Below are 14,510 nucleotides of genomic sequence, written 5' to 3' on the forward strand. Positions count from 1 at the left end.
TAAACTGGGAGATCATAAGACGTGAGCTGCTGCTCTTGCATGTTAACTTGAGGACCAGCACAGCTGTTGTTGGGACTGGCTAGCCATGCAGAGAGGTGCCCTTCAGAATGTTCAGTGCCACCCTATGTTGCCAGCTGGATAGTCAGCATCATCACATTCATGTCAGTGTAAGAATATGTTTTAGTGGGATTATTCATCGTATCCAGTCTGGACAAAATTCAGACTCTTGATTTTAATTTTTGTGCCAGTAGCCATATCACCCTGCAGCTCACAACTGGCAGCTCACTGAAGCTAAGCAGGTGTGAGCCTGATCAGTACCTGGATGGGAGACCTCCTGGGAAAAACTAAGGTTGCTGCTGGAAGAGATGTTAGTGGGGCCAGCAGGGGGTGCTCACCCTGTGGTCCATGTGGGTCCTAATGCCCCAGTATAGTGACGGGGACACTATACTGTAAACAGGCGCTGTCCTTCGGATGAGATGTAAAACCGAGGTCCTGACTCTCTGTGGTCATTAAAAATCCAAGGGAGTTTCTCGAAAAAAGTAGGGGTGTAACCCTGGCGTCCTGGCCAAAATTTCCCATTGGCCCTTACCAATTATGGCCTCCTAATAATCCCCATCTATGAATTGGCTTAATCACTCTGTTCTCCTCCCCACTGATTGCTGATGTGTGGCTGCTGTTGCATCATCCAGGTGGATGCTGCACATTGGTGGAGTCCCCATTACCTGTAAAGCACTTTGAGTGGAGTGTCCAGAAAATCGCTATATAAGTGTAAGCAATAAGTATTATTATTAAAGGCAGATGTGCTCGGATTTGCTACAGATAATTGTACCTCAATAGTTTGGAGTCAGCTTTTGTTAAAAAAACAAGTGACAAAGCAAATAAAAGCAAAAAAATGAAATCCTGTGATGTTGTGCACTTATTGTCTGCTTTTACCAACAACTGTGATCTTATTTGAAAAAAAAAAGAGAAAAGGACAGTATGGTTTTGGCCATCTATAGAAAATCGGCAGAATCACTGTGTGTTCCGTACAATGCAATTTTCTGTTCGATCCTATTAGCCCGTCTGACAAGATGATAGACTGGAGTTTCGTAATCAGGATGTTAATGGCCACCCAAGCAGTGCTACTGATTGTTTTTTATTTTTAAATGTTGTGGATCCACAGTGTTGTCTTTGCCTGTTTGTTCAACCATTTTGTGTTGAGTTACAGACAAGTTCAAGTTCAAGTTTATTGTCATTGTACTCATATACAGGTATATGGAATAGCTAAATGCTATTTAGCTAGCTCTCAGACAATAAGTAGTACAAAAAACAACAATACAATTGTATAAGAAAAGAAAGACCCACACAAAAGGCAGTGTGCAAAACAACAACAAGCAATGTGCAAAACAACAACATGTAACAGGTAATGTGCAAAACAACATCAGATGTGCAAAATTCATACATCCGCAGAATGAATAAAAGGATAGAAAAATTCTGAGGAGTGAGCTTCTTGACTTGTGAGGTAGAGGTAGATTTCAATGTATGTTTCAGTTTTTGAAGAAAGAAGAAAGAAGGTACTGTGAGGTTCAGATCGTAGGTGAGAGAGGCTGGGAGTTTAATAGTTTGATAGTGTGGGGGTAAAGACCCTGACTGTCCTGTGATTTGACTGACTAGCTGTCCATCAAGAGGAGCTGGGTGTGGGGTTTAGGGTGTTTAACCTCGCAGTCATGGTGCAGCAGACTAGACATGTCTTAGTGGAGTGTAATTACACAGCCTCACTGATTGTAGGCCTTATAATTAAAACTGCTAGTAGGGAATCCCTTGGAGAAGTTGCAGTTCATTACTTTATTTGAATGTTTTGTCTTTTTCTTCTGTAAATATTTTTTGCACCAGAGCACATTCTGTGCTGTAATTTTTGGCCTTTATTTCTTAAGAATTTTCTGGCAACCTTTAAAGAATCTGGACTTTTTGCCAGGTGGATAAGTCACATCTGGCTTCCTGTTTGAAATCTCAAGATACCAACCGAGATGAAAAATCTAAGACACCAAGTAACTGTGAATTTAATTTCAATTCTTGTTCATCTGCAAACTGCTTGGCTCTTTAAATGCAGCAAAGCAGACTGGAGAGAGTCATATCCTTCTTCATTTTTTATATACAGTATGGGTGAGGCATTTCTGTCCCAGCGAGGTCATTTATAGGGCATGTATTAAAAAGTGTCACATCAGTTCTTGAATTTTGATTTTAATTGCACAATAGACCAGCAAAATATGTGATTTCTTTTTTATTGATGTTAAAGATTTATCATTGTGTTTAAATTAATCTTCAAGTCTTGCCGTCTCTTGCAGCACCACTATGCAAGTATATTCCAAGATTGTAAGAAACCTCCCAGTGAAGAACTGCTTTTTTCATTCTTTGCATTCAAAGATTAGGTAAAAAATCAGATTATTTTCAGTTGTTTATAAGAAAGACTCCATGAAGATTTGACTTGAGATATTGGAAATCCTGAAAGGGATTAATCACGTAGCCCAATATCACAACTTTAAACTTTTACTCATATGAGGGCTGAAGGACAAAAATTAAGTTTAAGAAAATTATTTAAAGCTTTCTAAAAAGAGTTGTGGGTGCTTGGAGCAAACTGATAAACTGTAACTAATAAGCTGTGATGCTTTAAAGAGGTGTCTTACTGAGGATTTTGAATCAAGAAGCCAGTCACTACTGTACAGTCACTACATTCAACAAAAATGAACAAGGCAGCTTAATTTTGTAAACAGTACTGTACATTTCCAATTCAGATGATTAAATGAGTAAAAATCAAACTTTCTTTTAACTAAGATTATACAGAGCTAACATCAATCATGCCACCTCCACATGCTGAATTTGCTTGCCTGAGCCATGTCACATGTAGAGGAAATGCTAATAAAAGCAAGGTCACACAGTAGCTAGACTCTTGGCAAGGCACCCCAAAATCTTAGTTCCTAGTACTAAATGGTTATTTCTTCTCCTGTATCCATCCACCCGTTTTCCAATCGCTTTATACCAACACATAGCCATGAGGGAGTCAGAACCTATCCTGGCAATGGGCACAAGGAAGGGAACGTCCTGGGTAGGATGCCAGTCAATCACAGGGCACACTCACCAGAGCCAGTTGTACCAGAAGCCAATTAACCGCCCAGTGTGTTGTTGCACTGTGGGAGGAAACCGGAGCACCTGGAGGAAACCCACTCAAACATGAGGAGAATACACAAACTCCACACAGACGGATGTAGACCCTAGGTTTGGAACTGAAACCTGGTCTGCAACACTAACCACTGCATGATTATTTGTTTTAAATTTGCAAAGGCCATGTGGTTCTTCATCCTGCCTTTAATTGTTGCTGTTCATTTCTGATGCTGTGATTAAGACTGAGTTACCTTTTCCAAGTGGCTTGTTTTAAAATGTTATGTGGTTTTGGATCAAAGAATTGTTTTGCCTTAGAATGATATCCAATACACGTAGGCCTACTCTGTTTCTATTGTATCTGACGAGGGTTACCACCTTTCTAGTAAAGAAAATTGCTTTCCTGCTCTACCTCACAACATTTTCAGCCCCATAGCTTTTGCTGAATGTTTTAATGTACTGTATTTTTTTCACTTTACTTTGGCAAAACAACACAACATTTGGAAAAAAGGTTTATTTTTTACTTTTTCCATTGGTTCAACAAGAGCACAGGAAAACAATCCAGGCAGGTCAAAATCTGACTTGGTGCTTTCTTATCAGTTACAAATACTGTATATAGAGTATTCTAGGGGTTTGAGGAGCTGCACAGCAGAGCACAGTTTATGGTTATGTTAGCTGTACAGTGCTATTTTTACTTACATTTGCCCCTCTATGTATGCTGCTGATTATAAGCTCGTAACTGCTCTATTACAGCACTTAAAATGTTTAAGATACCAAAAAGAGACAGCCCATATCACTGGAAATGTGAATAGCTTTTGTCTTTTTTCAAATTTCATCTTACACGTTTATTTTAAGGGAAATGTTCTTCAAAACTAAAAATACAGGGGTGAACTAGTCAATATAGTCTTGAGCTTTTTCACCCACAAAAAGTTCTTTCCTGGAAACAATGGAGTGGATCTGTCTGCAATTGTTTTGGTAATTACTGTTAACATAACTTGCTGTTTGATCTTAAGTGGTCAGTCTCTTATCTACCCTCTGGTTGCAGTCTAGGGACTGCATCTTGACAGTAGGAGTGCCAGATGGTTCCAGTGTTTCTGTAGACCAGTTTCAATCAAACTCTTTGCACTGCAGTCTAGGAGCAACTGAGGTTCACTTGCCCTCCAATCTTGCAGGCTCTTCAAAAACAAAGATAGAATGTTTCCGTCAGGTTTACCTGCTGAGATAAGATCCAGAATATTCTTCTTTTTCCTGGTCATTAAGTGGTAATCATGCTAGATTTTCAAGGGGTGTTGGGAGGTTCTGTTTATGTGGTTTCATTTCAAGGAACTGCTTCACTTTAGAATGTCATCTCTATCACATGTCTCTTCCTGAGATAATACTTTAAAACTAAAAACAATCTGAAAAGCAGAAAGTTCCTCCTTGCCCTTCTGGAGCTGTAAACCACTTTGCTGGTTTTCTGTCCTGGCAACTTGAGCCCTGATGTTCACTTTAAAATAAGTTAATCTTATATGTACTGTCTGTGCTCTTTTTGTTAAAAAATAAACTTTGTATCATACAAACACCATTAATTTCTGAAATCTGCAGTCTTGTAGGTATTAACTGTATTTTTTTAACTTCTCAGGTATAGTACAGTACTTGTGTTTTACCAGAGCTCTTTTAGAAGTGGGCTCAGCACTGGTTGACCCCTATAATCTGAGCACAATAAGCCAGGGCTGGGTGAGCTTGACTCCTTGTCTTGCTGTCCAGCAGTGACTCCTGAGGAAGAGCACCTGTGAGTGTCAGTGAGAGATGCGTCGGTCCTCTGACTGATGAAATCTCTTCAGTTAGGCCCTGCAGAGCTGAAGCATGTGAAACAGAAAACAGCTCTGATGGACAAACACACTAGAGCAGACAGAGCATTCCTTGTTGCCCCTGTGCTGATGCACACTTTGCAGGAGTCAGTCAAGAGAAATAGAAAAAAACTGTCACTTGTGAATTGGGAAAGCATGAAACAGAAATTCCAACTTTAAAAAAGAAACTAAATCAGCGTTCCAAAAGCAGAGAATGGTTCAAGGACATAATTGATGTTGTCCGTTTGACTGTTATCAGAAAGCTGCTTTTTCCAGTTAAGGGCCGTGGTAACCTGGCATCTATCCAGGAAGCACAGGGTTTAGAGCAGGACTACACCCCAGACAGAACTCCAGTCTGTCGCTGGGCAATTTATGTCACGTGTCTGCATTCCAATTCTGCCTGCAAAAGACTCTCTTTATAAAAATTAGGTACAGTATGAATGCAAAACCAAACCAAATAAGCTATTTGCTAACAATTGTATTCAGTGCTTAAAAAAAGCACAGGTGTCAACAAATGTATTTAACCCAAGAGGCCCTTCATGTGACACAGGAATTCAGATATGACACAGGAGCCTGGGATTTGCAGTTTAACTTGGCACTGTGCCTTTACTGCAGTGGACATACTGTGATGCCTAAGGAAATGGATCGGGGAGGAGGCAAATTGAAAATACAAGTTGAATTTTGCAAAGCTGCTGGAATATTGTTGCACGGGTGAAAGAATTTTGAAGTCTCTCATATTCCTTTTTCTTTAGTATTTGTGTTTCTAATCAATGGGCATACCGCAAGGCTTATAACTGCGTCTGTTTCTCAAACAGGAGATCTGTGAGAATCCTCAATTCATCGTTGGAGGAGCCAACAGGACTGACATCTGTCAGGGCGATCTGGGTAATAGATTTTGTTCACTTTTTTATTTTCAGAATATTTCCGAAATGTAAAATAGCACTCTCTCCTGTTGTAAGTTCAGTTCAGTCACTGCAGTGACTGTGGTTCAGTACCAAGTTGTTCAGCTACTGCAAGTTACATGATTGCGTCCCAAATAATCCTTGGTTTTACATCTGTTTTTTGCGTTTCAACTTAGAATACTAATAGCACATATAGAACAGCGGATTGAAATTGCTTTCCTAAAAAAGCCGTTAGCTCACCGTCAAATCCCCCCCTCCTCTCCCACAGCCGTGAAGGCTCAGGTGCAAAAGCTCTTCACGCGGCTGCACGGAGGTTCGCGAGCTGACCCCCGGAGCCCAGGCACCTCTCCCCTCCGCGCCACAGTGAAGAAGCGCCCTTAAAATCCAAATGCATTTTCAAGCGCATATTTTTATTTTCCTATCCGAGCACAGAGCTAACTTTTGTTACACCCGCTCTAATGAGCGCAGTTAAGAAACCCTTTCCGCCTCCTACGCTGATCTCACGCCGGTGCCTCTGCCTACCACAGGAGGACTTCGACGCCAACCGGCATGATTCATTTTTAGAGACAGAATCAGCTTTTGCTTTTTCTGGGGGCCACATTGATTGGTTTGCTTGAGCACAGAGTTCATAATGCTAGTACCAATGTCTTGGTGCTTTCCCATGGTGCACTGTGACAGCCTGTTTGATTCGTTGGCATTACTAGTGCTTCAGCTTGCCTCATCATGTGACCTCTCTAGAGGCACAATGTCTTATTCAAGTCAGCTTGTCTTTGCACTTGCAAGAGCAGGTGGAAAGGCTCTCAGACCTATATGGGAGGAAACAGCTGGGATCGTAATGCAGGAATTTTCATCATCCTTTTTTAAGTATGTTCAGTTCAGCACACTATTCTAGATTTCATTGCTCCTCATAGCAAGCCAGAACACATCAGTAATGGAGCTGCATTTTGTTAACACTGAACTACAGAACCTGAGGGCATAGGAAAGGTTACAGATGAGAGAAGGGTATTCTTGTTCTTATCTATCTATCTTCTCAGTGCAATCTGAAAAGACTCCATACTATTAGCCTCAACAATGTCATTAGTTGAGACTCAAAATTCTCTCTATAAAGAAATGTCTTACAATGTCTGTCCTGAATGCTACTAGACTTAATTTAAATTTAAAGGATCTCTGGATCCTTTTTGTGGGTGGCACAGTGGCGCATTGGTAGATATTGTCACCTCTCAGCCCTGGGTTCAGTTCCTGGGCTGCTATCTACATGGAGTTTGTATGTTCTCCCCATGTTCGCCTCCCACAAGCCAGAGTCATGATGGTAGGTTAATAGGCTTGTGTAAAATTAGACCTGGTGTAAGTGTGTTCACAGGTGTGTCTGTGTAGGTCCTGTGATGTGAATTGCCTAGTCTGGTTGCACTCCTGCATACTGTATCTAGAGCAGCCATATTACTACTCTAAGAGTTTTAGTGATGGAAACTGGCCACAGTATTACAAGTGAAGTTCAACTAGGGCAATATACTGTATAAATTTGCATCTCCCCTTTTTTCTTCAAACCTGAAGATGCAAACCACCATGTGATACTGTTGTAACTGCTAACGGCTCTCCAGGTCAAGGTACAGTAAATGCCTTTATCAGCACCCTGCTTTCTATACACCTTACCCAGTTCTTTATTCATGTGCATAATGATGATAATGCATAATTACCAGACAAGAATATGTTTAATAATCTCTCATTCTTGTAAATCCACCCACTTTGGAATTTCTAGCTGTGTGTTTTTATTGCATCTTTCATGAATGATGAAATATTACAAAGTTCCCAAGACTTTGAGCAGCTATGATGTATGATTTAAACATGGGTGTTGAATTGTATTTTTTTCACTATTGCCATCAATTGATGACTGCATGTTCTTTTATAACTGGATCCTGATTATACTAGGACCTGCAGTCTCTAAAACTCCATTTGGCCATCAGCCCGTGCCTAGGGAGTTGGATAAAAAGTGTTGCTGGAAAGATGAGTGACCCAGGGAACAGCAGGGCTGGAGCACACCTTATCAGAGGCCTCTGAGGCCTGACTGGGTTGTGGTTACTCTGCTGGAAGGGAATCTCACTGGCAGCAATTCTCATTGTTCCACCCCTGAGAAAAGAACAAAGGGGCAGACTAAGTCGCAGGCCGCTATCCCTGATCCGGCATTGTTCCAACGGGGGTGACAGACCCTGGCACGTTCCTGGGCACAATTGAAACTGCAGCCATCAGCAGAGCAGGCAGTAATCTCCCGAGACAGGCCGCCCCTCCTCTTGGACCTAGGCCCCACTGTCGGGGTGTGATGCTAATTATAACGGTCAACAACTTGTGTTCACCTATTGCATTCACCACTAAACTGATGATCTAGCCGTTCCCCTGCTCTTTACATTTAGTGTGCTGCAAGTTGCAAAAGCCAATGAGACCAATGAGAAACATCTGGCAGTCTTTTAAAAATTAAAAAGCCGTAGATGGCAAAAGAGTAATATAGAAAGATCAGATTTCTATGGCTGTGTTATTATATTTCTGAATAGTTTCTGTGAAGTCATTTTTTTAAATGAATATATAGCGCTCAAAGAGAGTTATTCTTTAAAATTACACAGCTTTGAAATACAGTACATACTCAAATAAATCAATCTTAATTAGTATTCAACAGGAAATGTCAGCATCTAATTAAGCTTTTCTTAATTTCTTAATTAAGAGATTAGTGTGGTATTCTATTCTGACGTTTTTACATGTGAGGAAGAACACAGTAAATAATTGAGTACTTTTCTGCTAACATCACTCAGACTTTTAATTAATGAAAAGATTTCTCATGGTCTGATTGTTTGTGGGATGTGTTGGGATTTCAAAGCATTGTGTCTGTGTGGATCAAGACGAAACAAGCTTGGTTACTGCTCGTCTGATAATGAATCTGGCAGGAAAATAACTTGACGCCTGAAAATGATTTTAGCTTTTAAAAAAATGAAAAGAGTTTACTTCTATATTACAAACTAAATCTACCTGAGTATAATATCACATTAGATATTACTTTATCCAATATTGTGAATTATTATTTAAAAAAAATCTCGGTATTGCCAGTTGTTCTCTGGTGACTCTTCCTGCACATATCCGGGAGATAATAAGACACAATCTTCTGGTACTGCCACCTACAGAGCCTGTGTCACACACAGCGAGCTCCACAGCTCCTCACCATGCAGTTAGGAAAGATGGACCAGTGCATGTCTTAATGGGGTCACTGCAAGCCTGCAGGCACCTGGCCAGCAACAGGAGATACTGTTTTCCAGAAAGCTGAGAGAGAGCCCTGCCAGTTCCCCTGGGGGCTCTCTGCCAACTGTGAGACACTGCTGGGAGAATCCCAGACTCAGACTTGCCCTTGGATGTTGCCATTGCAATTGGAGATTTGTCTCAGTCCTTTATGGAAGATTAAATCCCAACAGCTTACCTTGTAGGTTAACAGTCTTTATCTCTTCTACGTGAGTGAGGGGGTTCTAGCAGTGTCTAGGGTGGATTATTTATTGGCTACTGCAGCCTCGTGTTTATAAAAAAAGGCAGAAATAACTGCATACAGTATAAGAAATATCTATTTAAATGCAATTCAAATATGTATGGCATAAACTTGAACACCCACTAGGCCACTAAGAGAGGCAAGGTCAATGAAATCGGTAGCTGGAGATTATCAACAAAGCAAAAGCCAAGAGAAGCAGCTGTGCCCGTGAACGATTGTCGAACGGCGGAGAGAAAGAGGTGGCTTGAACAGCTGGTCAGGTTTGGCTGCCATGAAATGGGAGCTCAGATGATAGAAATGTTTAATGTAGGGTGACCAAAATAGGAATGCCATGCTATCCAGCCTTTACTGAGATCCGGTTTCTCTCAAATTGCTTGGCATTACACCATGCTGTTTACCTCCCAGTCCCTCTATAGCAATTAGTGACACCAGTTAAAAGAGAGGCAGGGTTATGAGTCAGCCATATAGTACCAGATATATAGAGAACTATGTTAATGGGAAACTTTTGTGAGAGATAAGCCAGCCTGCATCCTTAGTGCATTTCTCTCAAAATAGTTCAGCTTAGGTAGTGAGCTCACTTTTGAATGGTAATCTAATTAGCTATCCTACCCTTTCACCATTTGCTTCTATCTAATGTATGTGCAATATTTAATCCAACAGTGTCCCATTTCCTCCCATCCACACGCACAAGTCTTTGGAGAGCATGCATATGGCAAATCCTTGGCTCAGGCTGTAATATGACTCCAGAACCAAAGAGCAAAGACAGGAGAAAACTGACCACTCATATGTAGAGCTCCCAGAACAGATAGTACTGACTGAGCCAGTCTATGTCTAAGGCACAGCACACAAGCAATCAAAATGTGTTTATAAAAAAAACTTTAAATTTGTTTTGTGTTTGAGTAAAGGCATTACAGAGAGACCAATTATGCCACTGAGCACGGCCCTAACCTACCAACTGGATAGGCACACGTTCTTGTTATTATAGCATTTTGACAATTCCTAATTGCACAAGCAGTGACAATTTTTAAATCTTGCGGCCGAGGAACAATATTTTGAATGTTACAGTTGTTGTAGAGGACTCTGACCATAATTATGAGTACTAATGCTATTTTAACAGCTTTGAGGTCTTGCTAAGTAGGAGCTATGAGTCCTCCACCATGTCAAGCAAGAAACGTAAAGGTAGCATTTGCATACATTTTGCTTTTGTGGAAAGGGTTATTGGTACTATAGCTAGAGAAGTGCTGGCTTGGTTCCCTGAAGGGCAATGTCATTCTTGATCTAAGCCATTTGTCAGATTAGCTCAGGAAAAGACTGATATTTCAACCAACATTTTGCTAGAGGTTGTTAAAGGCCATTTAATACATGTAAATAGGTAGAGTAGAGGTAAATATGATAATTATTTGATATTTGGTGAAGGGCTGAAAATGCCACATTTGCACATGGGTTGAATTAATTCTGTCTGGTACATAAAGGGCTTTGTGGTTAGGTTTTTCAAGAACTTACTTTGTGTGTAGTTATGAAGGTTTTTTATGAAGGCAACAAAAATCATATTGTTAGTATTTAATTTGCTTGGGCCTTGTGAGCCATCATATTTAGGTTGGGCCTGTTACAATATATTCAGTCACTGATAAGCAATTTACTGCTCAACATAATCACAGAGCTTGAAAGGAATCCTAACATGAGCCACAACCCTTACGTCCCAACCCACATTCTTAACCACAACCAATACCCCAGCCTTAGCCCTAAGAATGTACCATTCACCCAACCCAAGACCTGCTTTCCATTGACACTTGGAAGTTCTCAGTGTTTCCCAGTAGTGCTTGACTGAGTAGAAGCTCATGTAGATGCTCCACTGATGACCCGGGGTGACTCTCTTGATTGCAGGGGACTGTTGGCTGTTGGCTGCCATAGCCTGCCTGACTCTGAATGAGAAGCTACTGTACCGGGTCATCCCTCCTGATCAGAGCTTCACCGAGAACTACGCCGGCATCTTTCACTTCCAGGTGAGGATCCTTGAGCTAGCTTGCCACAGAGGTAACAGTAGTCCTCATTGTTGAAGGTGGGATCCCTGTAAGGCTTTGAGCATCAGTCCTTTGTGTTTGTCATGCTGTGTCTTATGAATAGACTCAAAAACAGCTTTTTCTGTGTGTGACATCTACAGGATACCATTGTATCATAGACACAGTGAAACAGTGTTGAAGTACTGCCTCTCATTTTGGTATCAAAGCAAATGAATAAAATGATTGTCAAGGGTACCTACTGAAAATGCAAAATCAAATGTTTCTATAAGTTAAAACAGTTTTAGCTTCATTCAATGACTTGCAGATGCAGTACTTGAAAATGATTAACTATAAATAAGTAGGGATGGTAATGTTAGGTCTTTGAGTCTTAGAAAATCTCTTGTCTGCTTTAAGAATAGTTTGTATTCTTAACTTTGTATCAGTAATGTGAACTTACAGCTATACTATACTTTACAGATATGCTTTACATTCCTGTGTTCATTTGCATTATATACAGACTGTTAGGACCCCAGGTCTGTAGAACAAAGAAAAATGACCCAATTGTTATTATACATTGATGTTAGTTAACACCAATACCACCATGTCAGGATTGATTAACATCTTGTAGAAACCAGATCTTTACTTATTCAGGTTGCGGTTATGTTCACCACAGGATTGGAAATATTTCCTTGAGGATCAGATCATATCATTGTCCCTTTCTTTAAATTGGAAAGGAACTTAATAGTGAGATCAGAATTTCATTTTTTGTCAATGACAATGAAAAACCCCATTTGGATTATAAGATTTTTTTTAAAGAAGCATGAACTAGTGTGTAATACTTGATTCATTGATTAATCGATTCAAGAGTGTACAGTAGATAGTGAATGCCAAGCTGATGGGGTTCCCAGATCACAGTCATGGCTAAATCCTACAGTATTTTGTAGGAATGAAAATGATCAAAATTACACTTTAAATATATCTGCCTTTGATGTTTGTAGTGTACCCTGTTTGTGGTGTTCATTAAAAAAAACTCTCTCTGTTTTGCAGTTCTGGCGCTACGGTGACTGGGTAGATGTTGTTGTTGATGACCGAATCCCCACTTTCAACAACCAGCTGGTGTTCACCAAGTCAGCCGAGCGCAATGAATTCTGGAGTGCTCTACTGGAGAAGGCTTATGCCAAGTAGGAATGATAGAGCAAAGTGTATCTCTACTGAGTGAAACACAAAATGGCAATAAACTGTCCCAGTCAAATGTGCTGTAGTGAGTACACCAAGAAAATCTTTCTGGCCAGGACCAATACTAGAAATGCAAAGAAGAAAACTACATTATTATGGACATATATACCTTTGTTTCTGGTGCAGGGTGTCAAACTCAGTTCCTGGAAGGCCCAGAGTCATCTGTGTTTTTATTTATCCTGAGTAGTCATTTGCACAATTAAGCTAATGATTTTCTTCGACGTACACAATTTTTTTAATGTCTCCTGCTGTTGTTTACTCGAAGTATTGACATCATTATAAAGTTACCTACAGTTAGATATAATTGCCTCAATTGTCTGGTTAGATTATTATTACAATCAATTTTTAATTACATGTTTAGAACAACTATGTAACTGATTGCTTGGAAACCTAGAAAACTGTAGGCCCCCCAAGAATTGAGTTTGACACCCCTGTTCCATAAAGAGCCACCCAGTACCTCACAGCTCCAGGGTTCTGGGTTCGATTCCAGTCTTGGCTGTGCTTTTTCTGAGTTTTCCAGACCATGCGCCAGCTTGACACACTCCTCACCAACATGAGCAGGTTCCTGATAATGAATGCATGAGTTCAATACATACTGTAGTCAACTTGGTCCCCTTTTCCCTGACTTAATTAGTGCTTGATAACTAAAAGATTTGGGGACATGTTTTTTTAGTCACTTGCCAAATTGGTCAACCAATTTTATACCTGATGTCAAGTGATTACTATTATCTGTACACATAAGGTGGAAGACTTAGGGAGTATGAGGTAGTATAAGATGTATTTTCAGTATAAATGTTGTTAATAACCTTAGATTGTTCAAAATGACTGCTAGTAAGATATTAGAATGGGATAAAACAACTACCTGTAATTCCAACTTGATTACAAGTATCACTCTCTAGTAGTCTGTTATTTACCAATACTATTGACAAAACGTGACAATAAATAAAAGTTGATCTTACTGCTTTATTGCTGCACTTGCTTACCATGGACATATCTGAGCACCAGTGCCAGAGTAGTGGGTTTCATCATAGTCTGTTCCATACCTCTGCCCTCTCTCTGCTGCCCCCTGCAGGCTTCATGGATCCTATGAGGCCCTCAAGGGAGGGAACACCACGGAGGCAATGGAGGACTTCACAGGGGGGGTGACGGAGTTCTTCGAGATGAAGGAGGCCCCCAAGGAGCTCTTCAAGATCATGAGCAAGGCCCTGGAGAGGGGCTCTTTGATGGGCTGCTCCATTGATGTGAGTCCTCAGTCCTCCTCCTGCAATCTTCCTGCACTGCACTCTTTTTTCCAATAATCAATCCAAACACGCAAATTATCAATTTGATTATCCTATCGACTAGCCTAGTTCGACTGCCACCTCTTTGAGAATTGGAGCTGACCAGCTAGGATTCCACACAGAAGTCAGGATTCCACTTGGCTTCAAGCGAGAATTTAAAAATAGATGTTAAAACACCCAAATGCCAATTCCCATGCAAGTCACCAGTCACTGTCTTTGTGAAATGGAGATTGGTGCCCTAATTTCCTCTTGAGTTTTGTCTTAGCAAGAGTCTGTAACTGCAGGAGAATTAATGGGCGATTACTGAAATGAAAAAAATGAAAATGTTTTAATTGAATAAGTCATATGGAGTGGATAAAATTGTTTTTTAATCATATAAATAGCAAAAAGTTAGAAAATGACATTTTGAGTAACATGAGTTAAAGTTGTTGTTTTTGATTTATTATTATTATTATTATTATTATTATTATTATTATTATTATTATTATTATTATTATTAAGGCATGTTATATCTGAAATGCTTACTTGCATTTGGAAGGGCACACACAAAATGTTTTCTTATCCTGTTTTTGCACCACATCTCTTTTTGTTCTCTGAATCTTTCCTTTCCA

At 40.2% G+C, this 14,510-nt stretch overlaps 1 protein-coding gene across 2 annotated transcripts in view; it reads left to right on the forward strand.

Annotated features, from left to right (window-relative positions):
• The window catches only part of LOC102695785 (calpain-3), a 47,984-nt gene that overhangs the window by 7,575 nt on the left and 25,899 nt on the right, over nucleotides 1-14,510 (forward strand). For both annotated transcript variants that reach the window (XM_015350967.2, XM_015350970.2), the window contains exons 2-5: nucleotides 5,780-5,849; nucleotides 11,268-11,386; nucleotides 12,431-12,564; nucleotides 13,692-13,860. In XM_015350967.2, coding sequence (XP_015206453.2) covers nucleotides 5,780-5,849; nucleotides 11,268-11,386; nucleotides 12,431-12,564; nucleotides 13,692-13,860 — 492 coding nt within the window. The remainder of the gene's footprint in view (nucleotides 1-5,779; nucleotides 5,850-11,267; nucleotides 11,387-12,430; nucleotides 12,565-13,691; nucleotides 13,861-14,510) is intronic.

The sequence above is a fragment of the Lepisosteus oculatus genome, chromosome 8, assembly GCF_040954835.1.
Source record: "Lepisosteus oculatus isolate fLepOcu1 chromosome 8, fLepOcu1.hap2, whole genome shotgun sequence".
Lineage (NCBI taxonomy): Eukaryota > Metazoa > Chordata > Actinopteri > Semionotiformes > Lepisosteidae > Lepisosteus > Lepisosteus oculatus.